Source organism: Brassica rapa, chromosome A01 (assembly GCF_000309985.2).
Source record: "Brassica rapa cultivar Chiifu-401-42 chromosome A01, CAAS_Brap_v3.01, whole genome shotgun sequence".
Classification (NCBI taxonomy): Eukaryota; Viridiplantae; Streptophyta; class Magnoliopsida; order Brassicales; family Brassicaceae; genus Brassica; species Brassica rapa.
This window is the reverse complement of record NC_024795.2, coordinates 6481157-6499949: the sequence shown is the minus strand read 5'-3', so window position 1 is coordinate 6499949 and position 18793 is coordinate 6481157. Positions and strand designations below refer to the sequence as shown.

General features: G+C 33.1%; 4 protein-coding genes across 6 annotated transcripts; all 4 read right to left on the bottom strand.

The window, feature by feature from the left end:
• Positions 1–2045: 2045 nt before the first annotated feature.
• LOC103859394 (CRIB domain-containing protein RIC11) lies at positions 2046–4699 on the bottom strand. The gene is made up of 4 exons (XM_033280642.1): positions 3238–4699; positions 2783–2880; positions 2547–2649; positions 2046–2446 (listed from the first exon to the last, which is right to left on the bottom strand). Exons 1-4 carry the CDS (start codon positions 3293–3295, stop codon positions 2220–2222), a joined length of 486 nt encoding a protein of 161 aa, XP_033136533.1. The 5' UTR covers positions 3296–4699; the 3' UTR covers positions 2046–2219.
• LOC117128395 (putative F-box/kelch-repeat protein At3g24610) lies at positions 2046–7162 on the bottom strand. Its single transcript, XM_033280634.1, is given in 3 exon segments — positions 2046–3393; positions 3740–6099; positions 6102–7162. Coding segments are annotated over 2 exon segments (822 nt in total). The 5' UTR covers positions 6658–7162; the 3' UTR covers positions 2046–3393; positions 3740–5833.
• A 3518-nt stretch (positions 7163–10680) lies between these two features.
• LOC103859363 lies at positions 10681–14128 on the bottom strand. 3 transcript variants are annotated; one of them, XM_009136886.3, is made up of 4 exons: positions 11938–13536; positions 11550–11817; positions 11365–11461; positions 10681–11109 (listed from the first exon to the last, which is right to left on the bottom strand). In XM_009136886.3, exons 1-4 carry the CDS (start codon positions 12082–12084, stop codon positions 10776–10778), a joined length of 846 nt encoding a protein of 281 aa, XP_009135134.2. In that variant the 5' UTR covers positions 12085–13536; the 3' UTR covers positions 10681–10775. The 3 variants fall into 3 exon arrangements, 2 of the variants coding, with proteins under 2 accessions (XP_009135134.2, XP_033137458.1); XR_004452284.1 differs by having other exon boundaries at positions 11550–14128; XM_033281567.1 differs by having other exon boundaries at positions 11550–13532.
• Positions 14080–15254, bottom strand: LOC103864280 (ATP-dependent DNA helicase PIF2-like). Its single transcript, XM_033281560.1, has one exon. It carries the CDS (start codon positions 15196–15198, stop codon positions 14110–14112), a length of 1089 nt encoding a protein of 362 aa, XP_033137451.1. The 5' UTR covers positions 15199–15254; the 3' UTR covers positions 14080–14109.
• Between the last annotated feature and the right edge of the window lie 3539 nt (positions 15255–18793).

Here is an 18793-nt window from a genome sequence, read left to right as displayed (position 1 = left end):
ATAATACTTTTTTTACAAAATAGTAATATTACATTATGGAGATAAGCCGTCTTTTTTTTAGTGAAAAATGGCAATCTTACATATGTTTAATTAATGTAGTTTTTCCATTTTTTATGTTGTATGTTTACATATTATTATTTTTAAATAAAAATGTAAAATAGTAATCTTACATATGTTTAATGTAGTATTTCTTTTTTTTTATGTTGTATGTTTACATATATTTATTATTTTTGAAATTATATATAATGTTTTTTGTTTTTTTTTATAAAACGGTAATGTTACATTATGGAGATAAGCCGTCTTTTTTTTAAGTGAAAAATGATAATCTTACATATGTTTAGTGTAGTTTTTCTATTTTTTGTGTTGTATGTTTACATATTATTTATAATTTTCAAAAATTTGTAATATTTGTAATATTAAAATGTAAAACTATATTTTATGACACGTGTCATCTTTCGAGAGAAGTTTTTTTTGCTGATGTGGACGCTCTATGGAGCCTCAAAAGGTCCCTTTTATTAGTAGAGATTATGTACTTCTAAGAGTCTGGTTGTCTACAAGATATGTATAGTGTATGTGTTTGGTATAAATACGATAACACGAGTTTCCAATATGGGCCTTTAGAGCATGATTATCGGTGATTTAGGTTTTGGGTTTTTAAATTTTTTTTGTCTGATTAAAAAAAATTAAAACAACAAAAAAAATTTAAAACCTAACCAATCACAGGCAGTCACGTATCAGTGGGGTCTGCGAACAGTACAAAGACCCAAATAAAGTCGACTATTGTTTTTTGGTGTTTTGTGGGTCTCCCCTCTAAGAAACTCCTAAAGTTGCCCCGATAAACATGGACGGTTTCAATCTTATATAGCTCGTGGAGGTCCAAGTTGACTCAATGATATCATTCTTGAAGATGCTTCCAATTCTCCATCTTCATACTCAAAATAAGACTGCAACTGTCTCTCTTAAGGAAGTATGAAATCATGGTTTCTACACATTTCACCCTTTATAAGGTATTTATCTCTCAAGCACCTATTGATGTAGGCTTTAATCTGTTTTCGTCTTCTGTTTTTTTCTTTCCTCCCACAATGAGTTTGGAGACCAAACATTTGAATTTATTTCAAGGATAAAAAAAAACATGGTCTTAGGCAACTAAAAGCACCATGGTCGTTAGTTCGGCTTCTATCAAAGAGAAATAGAAACTTATAAATTAATATTTATACACACGAAAATATCAGATAAAAATGATAAAATAAGAATTAATATATGAATAAAAAATGCTATATTAATATATTTATACTACTAATAAGATAATAATTTGTTATTTTTATATAATATATAACCTCAATAAAATGATAAAATAAGAATTAATATATGAATAAAAAATGCTATATTATTTGTTTTAATCATAATGAAATCCATCTCTAATTTTTAATCAATATATAACCATTAAATCAATTATTTTTATGTTACATACAAAGTATATTTTAAAATTAATTATTACAAAAATTAACATTAATAATTTATAGAATTTGTACTGTATACCCACTTTTTTTGAAGTAACTAAACATGAAACAAATTCAAGACTGTTTTTCTTTAAAGAAAAAGAGCCTAACCAAGAATTCATAAAAGAGAGAACATGTTTTTACTTACTTACTTACTTATTTTGCTATTAAATATAGCCTAATATTTTTTTCCCCTAATAAGTATGGAAAAAAGTTGTCAAAAAAAAGAATGGAAAAACTAGTTATAACTAACTAAATAATTTCTTTGATAAAAAAAACTAGCTAAATAATTTCTTACCGCAATTAATATATATTCTTTCCAATTGTATACTTCATTAATATTCTTTTCATTTGTATATTTTTTTTTTGATAACCGAGTGTGAGGTTGTCCAGACTAGAGACCGAAGTGATCAAAGACCTAGCTTGCGCTGGTCATCATGTGGGTCACCGTGAATTGTCTTCGGTCTCCGGTGGTGCTGGGCAACACAAAAATTTTGAGGAAAAAGAAAATCACGAGAACTACCAAAATGTCCCTTATACACAATGTGACACAAGCTTTGATTCTTTGTTTTCATTGCACTTTTGAATTCACCTTTATGCATTAGAGTGTAACCGAGAAGTCTGAGCAGAAACAAAATCACGGGAACTACCAAAATATCCCTTATACATATTGTGACACAAGCTTTGTTTCTGTTTTTCATTGCCCCTTTGAATTTACCTTTAAGCATTAGAGTCTGACCGACATGTCATTGATTTGAACGAATATTTAGATACCCGTTGATCTTGAAGATTTTGGAGATGGTAACTTGGATTTGGTGATGATGTTGAAGATGAATACTTTCTCCTATTCTTGCTCTTACTTTGAATCTTGGATAGACCTACTGGAATGGGAGGCACATCCCTTGGCCTATCTGATATAAATGGTTGGCTTGATCTCTGATCAAAATCTGCATTTTAACAGAAATATAAATATTCAATCCCATTGATTAAAACTCTTACTAGAATTCTTACACTGAACTAATTTTTATGCAAAAATAAAGATATTACCAGTGGATGAAGAAGTGGTCAATAAAGACTTCGAATTGCTTGCATGACAAAAAGATGATGGTATCGGAGACAAAGGCTCCGCTTCTGCCTTAAACTCACTTAACTTCACCCACCAAAAGGATTTCAATTTTAAATAAACATCAGCAGAAACTAAATATCACTATTGAGTATATTCGGTGTCTACATATAAAGTAGTTTGTTTGGGACAGAAAAAAATAAATAAGAACAGAGCTTACCCAAGCAGGTGCACTGCCAGAGGATACCTCCCAGCCAACATGGTTCACATGTTTTACTTCTGTTGGGTGCCCAATTTCCATGTCTCGTTCTTTCACAACTGTTGACCAAATTGTTTTTTATTTAATAAATAATTTCATCACATTAAACATCTCTGAGATATAATTGAATGCTCCCATGAATGAATAACGTAACATGGACCATAATGGCTAAGAGAATGAACCGGAAAATGATTTTGGCTTGGGGAAGACTTGAACTTAAGAAATTTAGACTTTTATTAGTTTATATCATAAGATTAATTTGAACAAGTTGTTTCATGGCTGGAACTTATAAAATTTGATTATATGGTATAACGTTGCGAGAAAGTTTGATAGATTATATAATGTAGTTTAATAAGATTAGAAGTAACTGATAATATGGTACCAAATATTTCCTACCAAAAAAAAAAAATTTATACCAAATAATTGAGAGACCATTTTGAAGCTTTTGTAGATGCCCTTCATCTTCATTGCCATTGTTGAATGTTGATGGAGAAGATCACAATCCAACTCCAAAATGCTTATCAAAGTTTTATTTCTACTGTAAGAAGCTCAATAAAAGCACTACTCCCTATCTATTACAAAAGTAAGAAAATAATAAATAAGTTTCAGTAGTTGATAAAGAATATAAGAAAAGTAGAAAACATATATAGAAAGAAAGCAAGGAAAGTATGGATATGATGGTTTATCCCATGGAAACAGATTTAATTTTATGAACACTCAAACTTCAACAATCTACGATCCATCTCATTAACATAGGAACGCTAGTAAGCTATGTTACTATTAAAGTTAAGAATACTTAATTTAACATATGAGACAAAATTACAACTATCAAATAAGACATGAATCCTATAACATTTGTTGTATAAATGATTTTTATCGTGAAGAATATAAAAGAGTTTTCATTAAGATCAATAGTACCTGAAGATTACAGAGACTCTCGCTTTTTAGTTTTATGTGAGGGAAACAAATATGAGGGAAGCTCTTCTTCCGTTTGATGGAGAAGCGCCTCGATGGATATACATTCGCAAATATATAATTTCCCAAACATAATACACAACAAAATATCAAGGTATAGAAAAATTGTGATGGTAAAGATGAATGGGCGAAGAATCATGGCTTGAAGAGAGTGGGGAACCATGACATTACTTGTAGTATATAATCATTATGTTAATAATTTATCCAACAAGAAAATCTTAGTCTATTCTATTCAGATAATAGATAAACATTGCCTAGTTGCAAAACTATAACATATAAAACACTGTATTACGCGGAATGACTTCATAATTTGTGGTTTTCAAATTTTATCATTTGTATAACTTCTTACATATAATTTGTGTTAAAAAATTGCCATTCCGCGATTTTATTGATAATAAAAAATACTTTCTATCAGTATCTTGCTTTCATTTATCTTAGGTCAAATATTTATTTCTGTTGATTATGTGGTGTTTGTTTCAGTTATAAACTAAAATCATGATTAATATAGTTTGTGTAGACAATTAGTAATACATCTTCATTATTTTTCATCCTACAAAATAATATATTTAATGATGAAAAATGAGATTTTAATAAATTATTGCTTTTCAACCAAGAATGTATTATAATATCAATCTATTACCACCTACTTAGTAACTTCCTAAGAAAAATTAGGAAAGTCTAGAATTTGTAGCAGTATGATAGTCAATGGTAGACAACTGTAGATGCATGAATATTGAGGATTAGACGATGCAAATTTCAACTATTTGTTCAACCCACGTTTTGTCTTTTTACCATTCATCGATTACTCGACAGTTCTTATGTTTTTGTTTGAGAAGCTATGTGTATTTTTATCATCATCTATACAATTCTAATGTTTGTTAGCTGTATTTAGTTTCTATGATCAGTGTAGTTTTGTGGTGGGGGGGGGGGGGGGGGGGGGGGGAGGTGAGGTGTTAATGAAAGGATCAACCATGTAATTTAGGGAAGAGAAACAATCTTAATTTTCAAAAACTGTAGATGCAGTATGTAGTCTTCATTTAAAGATGATTAATCATACAGTTATAATAAACTGTTACAGAAAGTTCTAGCCAAGTGATGATAAGCCCTACAATTCTAAAAATACAGCACAATTCTAACGGTCTATGGTTTGTACACTTACAAACAATTAAGGAATACAAACGCTCTATGTGATTGACTTGAGTTCTTTAGAGTTTGTTCTAAAATGTGACTCTTAATATATATACTAATGGTAGATAGAATGTTGTGATGGACTAATTTGACCTAGGACTAATTTGACAAATTATTTCATTGTAATTTGTATTATCTTTTTTACTAGTGTCACTAAACTATTGCAAAAGAACATTACGGAAACTGGAGATCCATTTGAGTACGATCAATGTAAGACTTGTGAACACGGAAATAGCCAGACATGAACTTCGAAATCGTAATATAGAATTAGAAAGTGATTACAATTTCATAACAACAGACAATTTCCAAGCATTTGACTTCGACAAACCATCTGATCAGACAATGTCCCAATGCTAGGAGACATGTGAAAACTGAAGCATCTCTATGCTGCCACCTAATCAGATACTATATATATGGTCTTCTAGCATAATTTTATAGAACTTAAACCAGTTTTATACTAGAACATTATTGATTACATTGTTCCCGGTTGATCAAAAAAGAGAAAAATATCATGCTCGTTAAGAAATAGCAAAAGTAAAGAGAGTTGAGTTGTCGTAGGAGTCATTTCTATAAATGTCTTTTATAAAGAACCAAGCATTTGTTGTTCTGCATGAATGTTCAATTTGATAAATTATATGTTCAGAACTTTCCAACATATATCTACATAATAACTCTTGAAATACCAGACAACATATGCATGCTAGATATTCACAGGGACTTAAACTCACAATTTGCAAAGGAAAAGAAGAAGAAGAAGAAAAATGCATACTCGAAAGATAAAGGAACACCTTAAAACATGATAATAGTTTTCTTTTGGGGTGCATGGTTTCAAAAGTTTTTTTTTTGTATCTACAATTTATATACAAAATCATTCCATTGAGAAAGAGATGATAAAGATATGAATTTCAGACATAGACAGAAGCAGGCATATAAGACCTCAACGGTATATGCGTGTGAGAAATCAGGATAAAGTTTGACGACAGCATCAGACCACTCACACTTCCCCCAAACCTCTCCTCCCTTGCGTCTCTCCACATAAATCTCAGCACACCAAAGCTCCACATTCCCCTCAATATCGTCAAGCTGCTTGTTTCAGAATATGACAATGTTCCCGCAGAGTTGCTACAAAGTTTGCCGATATCAAACTCAACAGGCCTGGCAGGCTTACCCCACCGGTGTACCCAACACCAGAAAAGATAATCAAGCTCTTCCCAACCCTTCACTCTCTTCCATTCCAAATTCCGTGGATCACACCACAATATTCTCCCGCGAGTACCACGACAGTATAACTCTTTCCCAATGACACACCAATCTTTTCGGTGTCCTGGCTGCTTAGAATCTGTTTCTCCAAGGGATATGCTATCACTTGGCACGATGTAGAAGCTTTGACCATTATCATCTAGCACCACACTTTGTTGGATATCCAGAGCATATGTTTTAGTCTCAACATAATACGGAAGCCATGACTCCCAAGTTTGAGTGTTTGGATCGAACACCTCTTTTGAGTCTGCCGAGTTTGGGCAATCCTCCACCCCTCCAAACACGTGTATCTTCCCGTCTACAAGACTTACCGATGCTGAAGCACGAGCCATCTTCATGGACGGGACGCCGTGCCATGTGTGAGACAAACAGTCAAGGAACCAGACATCCGAAGTGCGTTTGCGGTTTTTCATTCCTATACCCCATGACCCACCGCCACGAAAGAAGATAAGTCCGGAGCCTGTTTAGGGTTCGACGGGATAGGGCTCAGCCGATGAAGATTAGGAGTGAGGATGAACCAGCGTGGGGTTGGCTCAGGAACATACGTAAAAAGATGCCTCGGTGTTACCTATCAGCGAGCGCACACGGCAGAGCTCAGTGGAAGCTACGAGAGAGCGGTGGCTCTTGGAGGTGATGGCTAAGGAGGCTAGGTCTGATCTCGAGAGCTGAGCTATCTAATTTGTCTAGGTTTATTTGTCATGCTTTATTAAATTTTAGTTAAATCATTGATTTATTTGGAGATTTTAGCTGATCATTAATTTATTAATTAAAAATACCTTTAATAAATCTTATATATAATTGAAAACAAATTTTATTTTGATAATATCAAATTTATATGTTATATTAAATATTCAGTTAATTTTTCTTATTTATCATATTTTTATTAGGTTTAAAGCTTTTAGCTTTGTTATTGATTTATTATTAGTTTCTAACTTATTCACTAATTTTTAATTTCAAAAGATCCTTAATGAATTTAATATATAATTAAAACGAATTTTAGTTTAATAATATTAAATTTATATTTTATATTAAGTATTAAATAATTGATTATAAAATAATATAATATTATCAAAAACATATTAAAAAAATAATTCTTATATATATTGTGTTGCTATCTAGAAATAATATTTTTTATTATAAAAGTTAAAAAATTAAGATACAACACAATTTATAACTAAATATTAGTCAAGCAAAAATATTTATATAAATATATTTTCTAAACTATTTCTAAGATATGAGTGTTTTTGAAAAATTTAACACAATAATAAATATATATTTTGATGAAAAATATTTGACATATATAAATACTTTGATAGTTTGATTTAACTATTTAAAAATATAAATAATAATTTATTATGTTGATTTTAGATTAGTAAGACTTAAATTAATAATAAGATTATGCCCGCACATAGAACAACTAGTTGGTATAATATCACAACATGCTAATTTTTTTCATAATAACCTAATTAACTCACTATTTGCATACTGAATTTTTGTGACATCTAATTAGGGGTGTTCAATCCGGATATCGGTTCGGTTTCGGTTCGGTTTTTTCGGTTTTTGGTATTTCGGTTAGTAAAATATAACTACCATTCTAAATCCATATTTACTTCGGTTCGGTTCGGTTTATATACCATCGGTTTTTGGTTTATTCGGTTTTATACCAAAAAACATAATTATTTTGTTTGAGATCATATTATATGAATTTTAGAGTCATATTGTCAACACAGTAATTTATTAAAAATATATTACATGTTCAAATAAATGAACAAAAAAGTAAAAATGCTTCTACCATCAAATAAAATAATCAAATCTATAACTAAAATCAAAGCTTGAAATTTTAAAAATAAAAATATGAAACAAAACAGAAACATGAAAGAAAAGTTTTTCTACTCTTCCATATTTAGTGTTCATTATAGTCATGATTTTTCAATTGAAATGTTTTCATTAATTATTGTCCATCATATTTATAATCTTCATATTAATTTAGTGAACACTAAAATAAATCAAAAAGATAAAAAAAAAAGACTTAGAAAATAAAATGTCTGAATTGCGATGTATTATTATTTAGTTATAGTTCAAGTCTTTTACAAATTATGGTTTTTTATTACTATAAAATTATGATAATAGTTATTAACACAAATTTAACTTATGTAACAAATAGATTTTCATGTATTGTTATAAAATAGTATATATTTACATGTTTCTACTTTTAATCGGTTTTGTTCGGTTTAATCGGTTATATACCAAACCATATCCAAATCCTACGGTTTTTGTAAAATTATATCCATTCGGTTTATATGGTATATACCAAAACCAAACCATATTGTCTATTTCGGTTCGGTTCGGTTCGGTACGGTTCGGTTTTACCATATTGAACAGCCCTACATCTAATGATAAAAGAAAATCAGCCAGCCGAAAACACTTTAAACACGCAAACATGTTAAAAAAGCTGTATTTCTGTTGGATCCGTGTTATATCGTTTCGTCATTAAAATAGTTGATCTGGGTGCGCTTAGATGCCCCGAAGCAATGACCAACTCAATTCTCTCCGCTAAATAACAAAGATGAGAAGAAGTGCACTGATTTCCCTCAGCTAAATCTTGGGCATTCTTGTTAGCCTTGTACTTGGCGGAGCTCTTTCTTTTTCTCGTCTATCAGCTTCTCTGATGACGCCATTTCCGAATGTCTCACAAATCAAGTTGTGGCCGGGGATAAGCATGCAAACAAATGACAGACGTAATCCAAGGTCCACAAATCAAGCTGGGCGACCACTTGCCTCCCCTCAGTCCTTCTATCTCTCTTTGTCTTCCTTTCATTTTCCTGCAATATCTGTCGTCTTAAATTTGAGTTGTATCTTGGTTTGTTTTGGGAGGTCGATTCAGAGTAGGCAACACTCGGAGGAAGCTTTGACGATCTTCTTCTGTTTAGGCACTCTGTTTGTGGCTGAGCAGGAGATTGACGCGGTGGGACGTCTTTTCGGCGGAGATGGAAGAGATGCGAGAAACAGAGAACAAGGTATGTTATCAATCTTGCTTTCAAGATAAGGAGTAACATTAAGTTGGTCTTAGTAGCTCCTCTCTCATCAACACGTGTTTGAACTTGTGGACATATTTCATTAACACTTACATAAGAGCGTAAAATACCATATATGATATATTGTCAAATTTGAGTACTTTGAATGAACAAACAATGGTAGCCCTTTTTCTGTTATCTGAATGTAATATTAAAAGTGGAGAATAGTGATACCGGCTTATACAACCCACTAAGCTCCAAAGGACGAACGTAACTATCACAAGCCAACAAGGACACTATACCAAAAACTTATATAGCACAATAAAACACCATTCTACAATTACTTCACTAGCTCCCATAAATACACCCCCAAAAACTTCAAGAATCATCAAGTAGAGGCTTCAACGTTTCATCACCAAAAAAGCGTATCAAACCAAGCTGAACGTCCAACAGTTACAAACGACTGTCTTACATGATGTGAATGGACACCTCTGGGTTGCAAATTAAAGGACTGTTTTATTACCAACTTCCAATATAAAATGAAATGAAACCTCATATCAAATACGAGCCAACTCCCTTATCATTTTGTTTTTGGACATCATAAAGTCTCACAGATCCTCATGGCTAACAGAAACCACATAATATCATAATTCCGTAATTTAGCTAGTAGTCACAGATCAAAGGGGGATACCACGTGCTATCGGAACAACAAACAATTGCCATACAATACTAGAGAAACACATCTGATCAGATATTCGGGTCCCGTTGCTAGGAGAATAAAAAATGGCGCATCTATATAATTTAACTAGGTGATCCGCCCGCGCTGATGCGCGGGTATAGTTAAGTTAATTAGTATTTATAATTTATTATGTAAAATTATTATTTATTTATAAAATATATAAATTTTTTTATGAAAGTAGTATTATATGTATAAAGTGCACGTTATAGTTAAATTCTTTTAGTATTTATACTTTTATTATGTAAAATTATGATTTATTTATAACATATATATACATATATAAATTTTGTTATGAAAGTAGAATTATTATATGTATAAAGTGCACGTTAAAGCTGGAGAGAAGAATGTGCTTGAGAATAAGATTCAGCGGTGGTGATAATGCCCGAAGCGTTAAAGCTTCAGCAGGACAAAGCAGCGAAGGGGTGGAGAAAACAGACAGCACCGGAGGAGGAGGAGCAAGACAGTTCACTTGATCGTGGCTTTGCTAACTCCACTACCGTTGAGCATTAACCCTTTTATGATTACTCTAGTGTTTGTTTGAATTGGATTTAAAGAATCCTGTTTGTCTGGATATTAGGATGAAGTTGTGAAACTTTCACCGCACGCGAGGGCTATTAGAGATGTGGAAGATGAGGAACTAAGAAGCTTTTTCTTCGGAATGTGAGGTTTCAATTAATAAGTAGTTGTGGAAGATAACAGCCGTCTACTGTTTTTATCTCTTCAAAGCTTGTTGGACCTTCGACTATTTTTAGCAAAACCCTTAAATAATACACTTCACCTAAAGATGGTGGCACATAAGTGATCCTTCCGATTGCAAAACCCCTCCGCCTTGGTTTCCACATTCTGGTTTTAGATGCCAGACAAAGTACGATGGGAAGTCTGCATAAGTGAGATTTTTTGATTCTGGATATATCTTATTGGCCTCCATCCAGGCTACAAACTTGGACTTCCCGACAGAAATTCGGGTTAGTACTTCTTCAACGGGGTCATCTTCATTGTAAACAACCAGTTGTTGACGTGGGAGATGGAATGATAGTTTTTCTACTGATGTAGTCCGATAATGAGTAGGAAAAGCAAGAGTTCTCCAAGTAGCTTCACATGCTGATATGTATCTGAAAAAAAATTGCCAAACTAAAATTCAGCTAATGAACATTAAGAATCATACGATAAATCTGATTGGTTTTCCATTTTATTTTCAAAAGATAGGAAAGGAATAATATTTTTCAGTCATCACAATACTTGAATCTAATTTGAAATCGTGAACAACCTAACAATAATTTAAATCTGATAGTCAGTCTCACCATTATCAAAATACTACATTATAAAAATTCAGCTAATGAACATTAAGAATCATACGATAAACTCACATTGTATCTCGTAGAATATTGTCAAGCTTTGAGTTATCCTTCCCCTTTGTTTTTATCTGCTCCATTGGTCCAATATTCACAATTTGACCAATCACATCTGAAAATATCAAAAAACTCTGTCATAAATCCCAAATTTAAATAAAAGAATATTTTTGAAATTATTCAAAATAGAAAATATAACTTACCGACCAAAATGTTTTTGTCTAGCTTTCCGGATAATATCTCTTCAAAGTTTGAAAAATATTTTTCTGGATAATACTCGAGAAAATCATCAGCTGCTTTGACCTTAGTTGTTCTGAAGAATGTAATCTTATAAGGATAAGGATTGGTCCTAAATTCTCCAAGATAGTCCTTCAACTGGAAAGTATTGATGCTCACAGCTTCACCTTCTTTCAGAACAGTTAGGTGTTTCTTCATCAAGTCTTCTTCAACTTGAGCATGAATCTTTGATCCCTATAAACATAAAAATAACAATGATAACTAAAAGGTCTTTTAAGACAACATGAATGAATTTGTATAATCATATAAACATATTATAAATATTGACGTGTTTTTTTGGGATTAAGAACAAACCTCTTCATCAATCAACACCATGTTTCCAGAACTTTTGTAGGCCTTCCAGAGTACCAGCACCTTCACTTTGATTTTTTGTGTTTCATCATCGGAATCCATGTTTTTCACAAGAACAAAGGAATTATTTTTCTTAGATATAATCGACATTGCAACAAACTTTGTAAAACTTGAGAGCAATTTTAATATGGTAGTAAATTATAAAGCTATCATATATATATATGTAGCATATCAAATTCACGTGAGAATTATATATTCTCCATAGTTATTTCTTTCCTTTTGTATTTATCTATTAATGGGAAATACACAAAACAATTGAGTGAAAAAGTAAAATTTACATCTCTAAGAAATATTGAAGTCACGAAGTCACCGACATGACATGCGTGACACGTAATTGTAAGAGTTACCATAACTAAATATGGTAATAAATAAGAGTTACCATAGCTAAATGTGCACACCGAATTGGAATAAGAGGTGACTTTTACATATTTAATTCGAAATATAAATTGGAATATGAATCATTATGAGCACGTGTAATTGATTTATGCATACCATAATTATTAATATTAATTTTATGATCTGCCCGCGCTGATGTCAAACCAACATATATAAATTTTATATGTAAAATTATTATTTATTTATAACATATATAAATTTTGTTATGAAAGTAGAATTATTTTATGTATATAGTGGACGTTAAAGCTGGAGAGAAGAAGGTTCTTGAGAATAAGTTTCAGCTGTGGTGAAAATGCCCGACGCGTTAAAGCTTCAGCTGGACGAAGCAGCGAAATGATGGAGAAAACAGACAGCACCAGAGGAGGAGGAGCAAGACAGTTCGCCGGTCCTGTAATGGAGGTTACTACACTTAATCGTGGCTTTGCTAACTCCACTACCGTTGAGCATTAACCCTTTTATGATTACTCTAGTGTTTGTTTGAATTGGTTTTAAAGAATCCTGTTTGTCTGGATATTAGGATGAAGTTGTGAAACTTTCACCGCAAGCGATGGCTATTAGAGATGTCGAAGATGAGGAACTAAGAAGCTTTTTCTTTGGAATGTCTCCATGGCAGGTGAGCTTTTTTTACTACGTTTTCAAATATTTTTGAGTCATTTGAGTTTTCATTATGTTTGTTCGTGTGTTCTCCAGTTCATACTCATTGTGGCAGCCAGTTCGATAGGAGAAGAGGTCTTTTACCGTGTTGCTGTACAGGTTTGGTTTCCATTAAAACTTTAGGGAAGTATAATCCACTTTTTGACTGAATTGTTTCCTGATTAAAAATTCTATTATTCTGACAGGGTGATCTGTCTGATATGCTCTGTTAAATATTTTTAAAATAATTCAATGTTTGATCATATGAGTGATGTCCATAGAGTTGATGATGTGCATTGGATGCAACGGTGAGATGTGCATTGGATGCAGGTTGAAACGTTAATCGATCTTTTTTTATTACCCATGCTCTGTTAAATCAAGTTCATTCTCAAATTATCACAGTTTCCAGAATGCAAAGTAGCCTCAAATACTATAATGATCATTAATACCACGTTCAGTTGCTAAAATATAAAAAAAAACCAATGTATTAACCAAAAAAGTGACCATACGCCTTGAAAAAAAAAACTAAAACTTAGTCAATGTTTTGAAAGATCTCCTTGTACACGACATTCATGGTTTTTTTTTGAGGCTTACCGTGTTTATCCGTGATAAGAATTTTCAGTCCTGATCTTGACTTTACTCTTGAAACAGCAACATACAACTGTCCATGAGTAAAAACTGGTCTTGGAAGATACAACCCAACTTTTTCTAGTGTTTGACCTTGACTTTTATTTATGGTCATTGCCAAAGCAACCGCAACTGGGAATTGTCTACGACGCATCCTGAAAGGGAATCTCGTTTCTGGCGGAGATACAAACATCCTTGGTATTAAGACCCTTTCACCACCTTCTCTGTCAGTCCTATTACCCGTTATCATTCTAGCCTCAATAACATGATCAGCCAACTGAGTAATTTGCAGCCTTGTACCATTACATAAACCACCTTGAGGATCAATGTTCCTAAGTAGCATAATTATTGCACCAACCTTTAACTTCAAAGAGTGGTTTGGCAATCCAGAGATCTTGATGCTATTTAGAAACTCTTGAGAGTAACACATGGTATCCTTCGGTCCTTTGTCAGATTTATCTATACCATCAGAACTGAGATAGATTTTTTCTTCACCTGTTTACAATATAAATCAGTGTAAATAAGATTACATGCCTTGATTTTAGCAACAAAATTTAATATTTTAAAAACCAAAATGCTACCTGATAATTGTGATAGCATATACTCGTTAGTACTATCAACATCTTGATTCCGTGGACTCAATATAGCTCTTTCCTTAAAAAACTTGGGATCTCGTTTTTCTGCAAATGATGTTCCGTAAACTTCGTTCACTATGGCTTCTATAGGATTTTCGCACTCAGTTATCAGCAAATCTTCAGGAATATCGATATCAACCTCTCCATCATTTGGTTGATTGATATTTCCATCACCGATATCTAGAATCCACTTAGAAAAAGCTTCAAGTTCTTTAGCTTCACTATCAGTAATTCCTGCCATAAGTCTCATGTTTTTTGTAAGTCTTAGAACCTTGCAGCTATTCCACAGATATGATGAATTCAGAGAAGCCAAAACAGTCTCTACTCTACCACCATCTGTTACTACCGGTAGAATCTGTCTAAAGTCTCCTCCAAAAACAACAACTTTACCTCCAAAAGGCTCATTGCATCCCATTATGTCACGCAAGCTTCTGTCTAAAGTTTCGAAACAGTGTCTGCTCATCATGGGAGCTTCATCCCAAATTATGAGCTTAGCTTGTTGTACCAATTCTGCTTGATCTGAACCCTTTGTCATTGTACATGTTGTAAAATCGTGTACATTAATTGGTATTCCAAATCTTGAGTGAGCTGTCCGGCCACCTGGCAAAAGCAGTGCAGCAATTCCACTGGATGCCACGTTCAATATTATTTCTCCTAAAGATCGAATTGCGGCACCTAGGATGTTCCAAAGAAATGTTTTTCCTGTTCCTCCAAAACCATAAACGAAAAACATACCACCTTTGTCACCATTTACTGCATCTAGTATCTCTTGGTACACAGCTCTTTGCTCATCTGTTATCTTGGCTAATAGCTCTCTGTGTTTTTCTCTTTGCTCATCGTGGTTGTAGTTTAGCTCGTCACTGATCAAAGTGTTAACATCAGAATCATAAGCATAAGCATCTGGACGTGGCATACCTTTAAAAAATTCCAATGAGCTTCCATTGATACGCAGGAGCGATTCAATCTCCCACAAAGCTAAGCTCTTAATTTGATCTTCTGATAAAGTCAAATCTGTAAGAAAAATAAAAGATGGAATTCAACACTTTGGACATAAGCTTCGTGACATCAAGCTAATAGATATATTATTAAAAATAATTTTGGTATTAAATGTATCTTACGGGGATTCTTCTTCTTTTTTCTCTGGTTATATAATATATCCTCAGATAGTATTTCCCAAGTAGCATTCCATACATTTTCTGGAGTTGTGACACTCTTTGATAGCAGTATTACAGAAAACAACCTTCGTAGATACTTTCCAGAGCTCCAAAGACTTGCTTCTTTAATAGCTTCAATGTATTCTCTATCATCATCCAGCAAACCCAATGCATAACATGCATCTTTGAATGTCTTGTGGATTATGCCGTCTACTGTTTTTATCTCTTCAAAGCTTGTTGGACCTTTGACTATATTTAGCAAAACCCTTAAATAATACACTTCACCTAAAGATGGTGGTACATAAGTGATCCTTCCGATTGCAAAACCCCTCCGCCTTGGTTTCCACATTCTGGTTTTTAGATGCCAGACAAAGTACGATGGGAAGTCTGCATAAGTGAGATTTTTTGCTTCTGGATATATCTTATTGGCCTCCATCCAGGCTACAAACTTTGACTTCCCGACAGAAATTCGGTTTAGTACTTCTTCAACGGGGTCATCTTCATTGTAAACAACCAGTTGTTGACCTGGGAGATGGAATGATAGTTTTTCTACTGGTGTAGTCCGATAGTGAGTAGGAAACGCAAGAGTTCTCCAAGTACCTTCACATGCGGATACGTATCTGAAACAAATCGGCCAAACTAAAATTCAGCTAATGAACATTAAGAATCATACGATAAATCTGATTGCTTTTCCATTTTATTTTCAAAAGATAGGAAAGGAATAATATTTTTCAGTCATCACAATACTTGAATCTAATCTGAAATCGTGAACAACCTAACAATAATTTAAATCTGATAGTCAGTCTCACCATTATCAAAATACTACAGAATTAATAATATTATTTCCAAATCGTAAAAGAAAATACCTGCAGCTATAGTGTTTCTTTATTTCATCAACAATATCATCATCGTCGTCGTCTCTTCCTACGGATGCATTCACATAGTCAGGTCCCTTAGTAATATACTTGAAAAGGTACTTGATAGAGCGTGTTTGGTTGCACCATTCAACGTTAATATGAGCACGGTAACGAAGTGATAGATCCTTATTGTATGGAACAACATATCTATTATCACAGTCAAACCCTTTCTTGTGAACCATTCTTCCATCTTCCCTCCGTTTGTAAATAGGAAATCCAGCATCATCAACTTTAGTGACTGCACTAAAAGGCTTGGGAAAGAATTTAGAACACTTGCCATCAATCATACATACATTGGATTTATTAGCAGGTCCGCATGGCCCATGTATCATAGAATCTCCTACAACTTCGTACAAGTACGGTTCCAGATCTTTATCAGGAAGTTCTGCACTTATATACTTGTCAATATCTTCACCGGTAGGCATTTTTGAATCTGGATGCAAAAAGAGTACCATATGTGCATGTGGAAGACCTCTTTTCTGAAATTCTATTGTGTACAAAGCTGAAACAAAATAATAATAAATTAGTTTGTTTTTGTTTAGAAAATATAGAAATATTTATAATTATTAAAAATAAAACAAAGTAAATAAGATATTACCTGAATTAACTTTTCCGAAAGTGCCTTTCTCTCCTTTTTTTGTAAGATGGTGTATTAGACCATCAAGTTTCATTTTGAAAACCCTGCAACATATGTCTGGCCTATCTTCTGATTTTAAGTTGTGTTTCTGAAGATACCTTGTAACTTCTGGCCACTTAGGATTACAAGTAATTGTAATGAAAATATCCGGATAACCATAATATTTGCATGTTGCCATCGCATCAAGATAGTGTTGCATCAGATATCTTTTACCTCCAGTGAAAGAAGATGGTATAAAAATTCGTTTACCTTGGTCTGCTAAATTACAGTCGCCTTGGTCAGCTGCTTTTTGAATATTGTCAAAGTTTTCAGACCGAAGATTCCTCTGATTAAAAAACAGATAACGCAGTCTATTTGTCTCAATCATGGTGTAGACATCTACCAAGAATTGTTGAAACAATCGTCCTGCCATCGTTATAGTAGGAGATTCTCCCTCCCGTTCTTGTATACGAAAAGCAAAATACTCTCGCATTGTCACAGTTTTCCTTTTTCGACCAGCTGTATCAACAAAACCAATGTCGATTCCCAATCTGAAACCATCTTCACCATAAGGAAATAGTAGTGGATATTGGAGTGGCAAATAAGCAGGATGTAGTTCACTAATCCGGTGTAACTTCCCTGATCTACTCTCAATAATAATGTCACGGGTGTTCAAACCAATGTTGAAGTCACCTGGAATTAAACCTGCAACTTCATTTGCAGTAGGGAGGTTATGAGTTCTTCCATCAGCATATCTGTCACTTGGCAACCTTAATCTCAAACCTTCAGTGGGTTTGGTGACATCAAACTTCTCTCTTGCTGATCTTAAGGCTTTGACATGAGGATTGTGAGCATCTAACATTTTTTTTAGAAGTCCAACGATTGATTCATCCAAACTTGTAGCAGATCCCGTTTTACTACATAAAACGTTTCAAGAAGTTAGAATAAAAATATGTTCCTAAATAATAATAAAAACGCCACTCAATAGAAAATATACATATATAAATTTATATATTACCTGTAAGCTTTTATTCTATTTTGTATCTCATTCACCGTATCATGTATATACAGTTGCAAAAATGCTGGATCTTTGTTGGGACCAGGCAAAAGATCACCTATCCTGTGGTAATTCTCACCACATAACTGAAATACATAAGGTCCTTTTCCATTGTTGACAGAATGGTTAACCTTCCCACCAAGTGATGTGAATGAAAACATCATATTGTATGCTCTTATGAATTCACGAAAGTGTTTGCTTTTCTCATCTCCATTATAAAATAATGCTAGCAATGTGGCTGGTGGAGTCTTAAGTAGTGGAAGCTTGACTTTGCCTTGTTTACAGCACATAGTAAACACAGGTTGTGTCTTTTTGACTCTTTTGTTTATCCGTTCACCGAACCACATGTATGCTTTACAATGCTGACACATATATAAAGGATCACCATCATCATAGTAACCTGAGATTAATAAACCAGCAACAAATATACATTTAATAATAATATATTGTAGATAATGAGTTTTAAAGTTCAGCTTAAAAATAAAGATTAAAAAAAACAATAATGTGAAATAATCACCATTCTCTGATTCTCCTGGCTCGACAGTTCTAGCTGCATTCCTCTTTGTGATAAATCCTTTCAAAGCAATCTGATTTTGGTTTAATTTTTTCTGTTGATGTATTTCACTCTCTTTATCATGATGAATGTCGATATCATCATCAGACTGATAATGAGATGAATTGTAATGTCCAGTCGGATCCAAATCTGTACATTATTTTATAAGTAGTCAAATACGTTCGTTGTAAACGACATAAACCTCCAACAT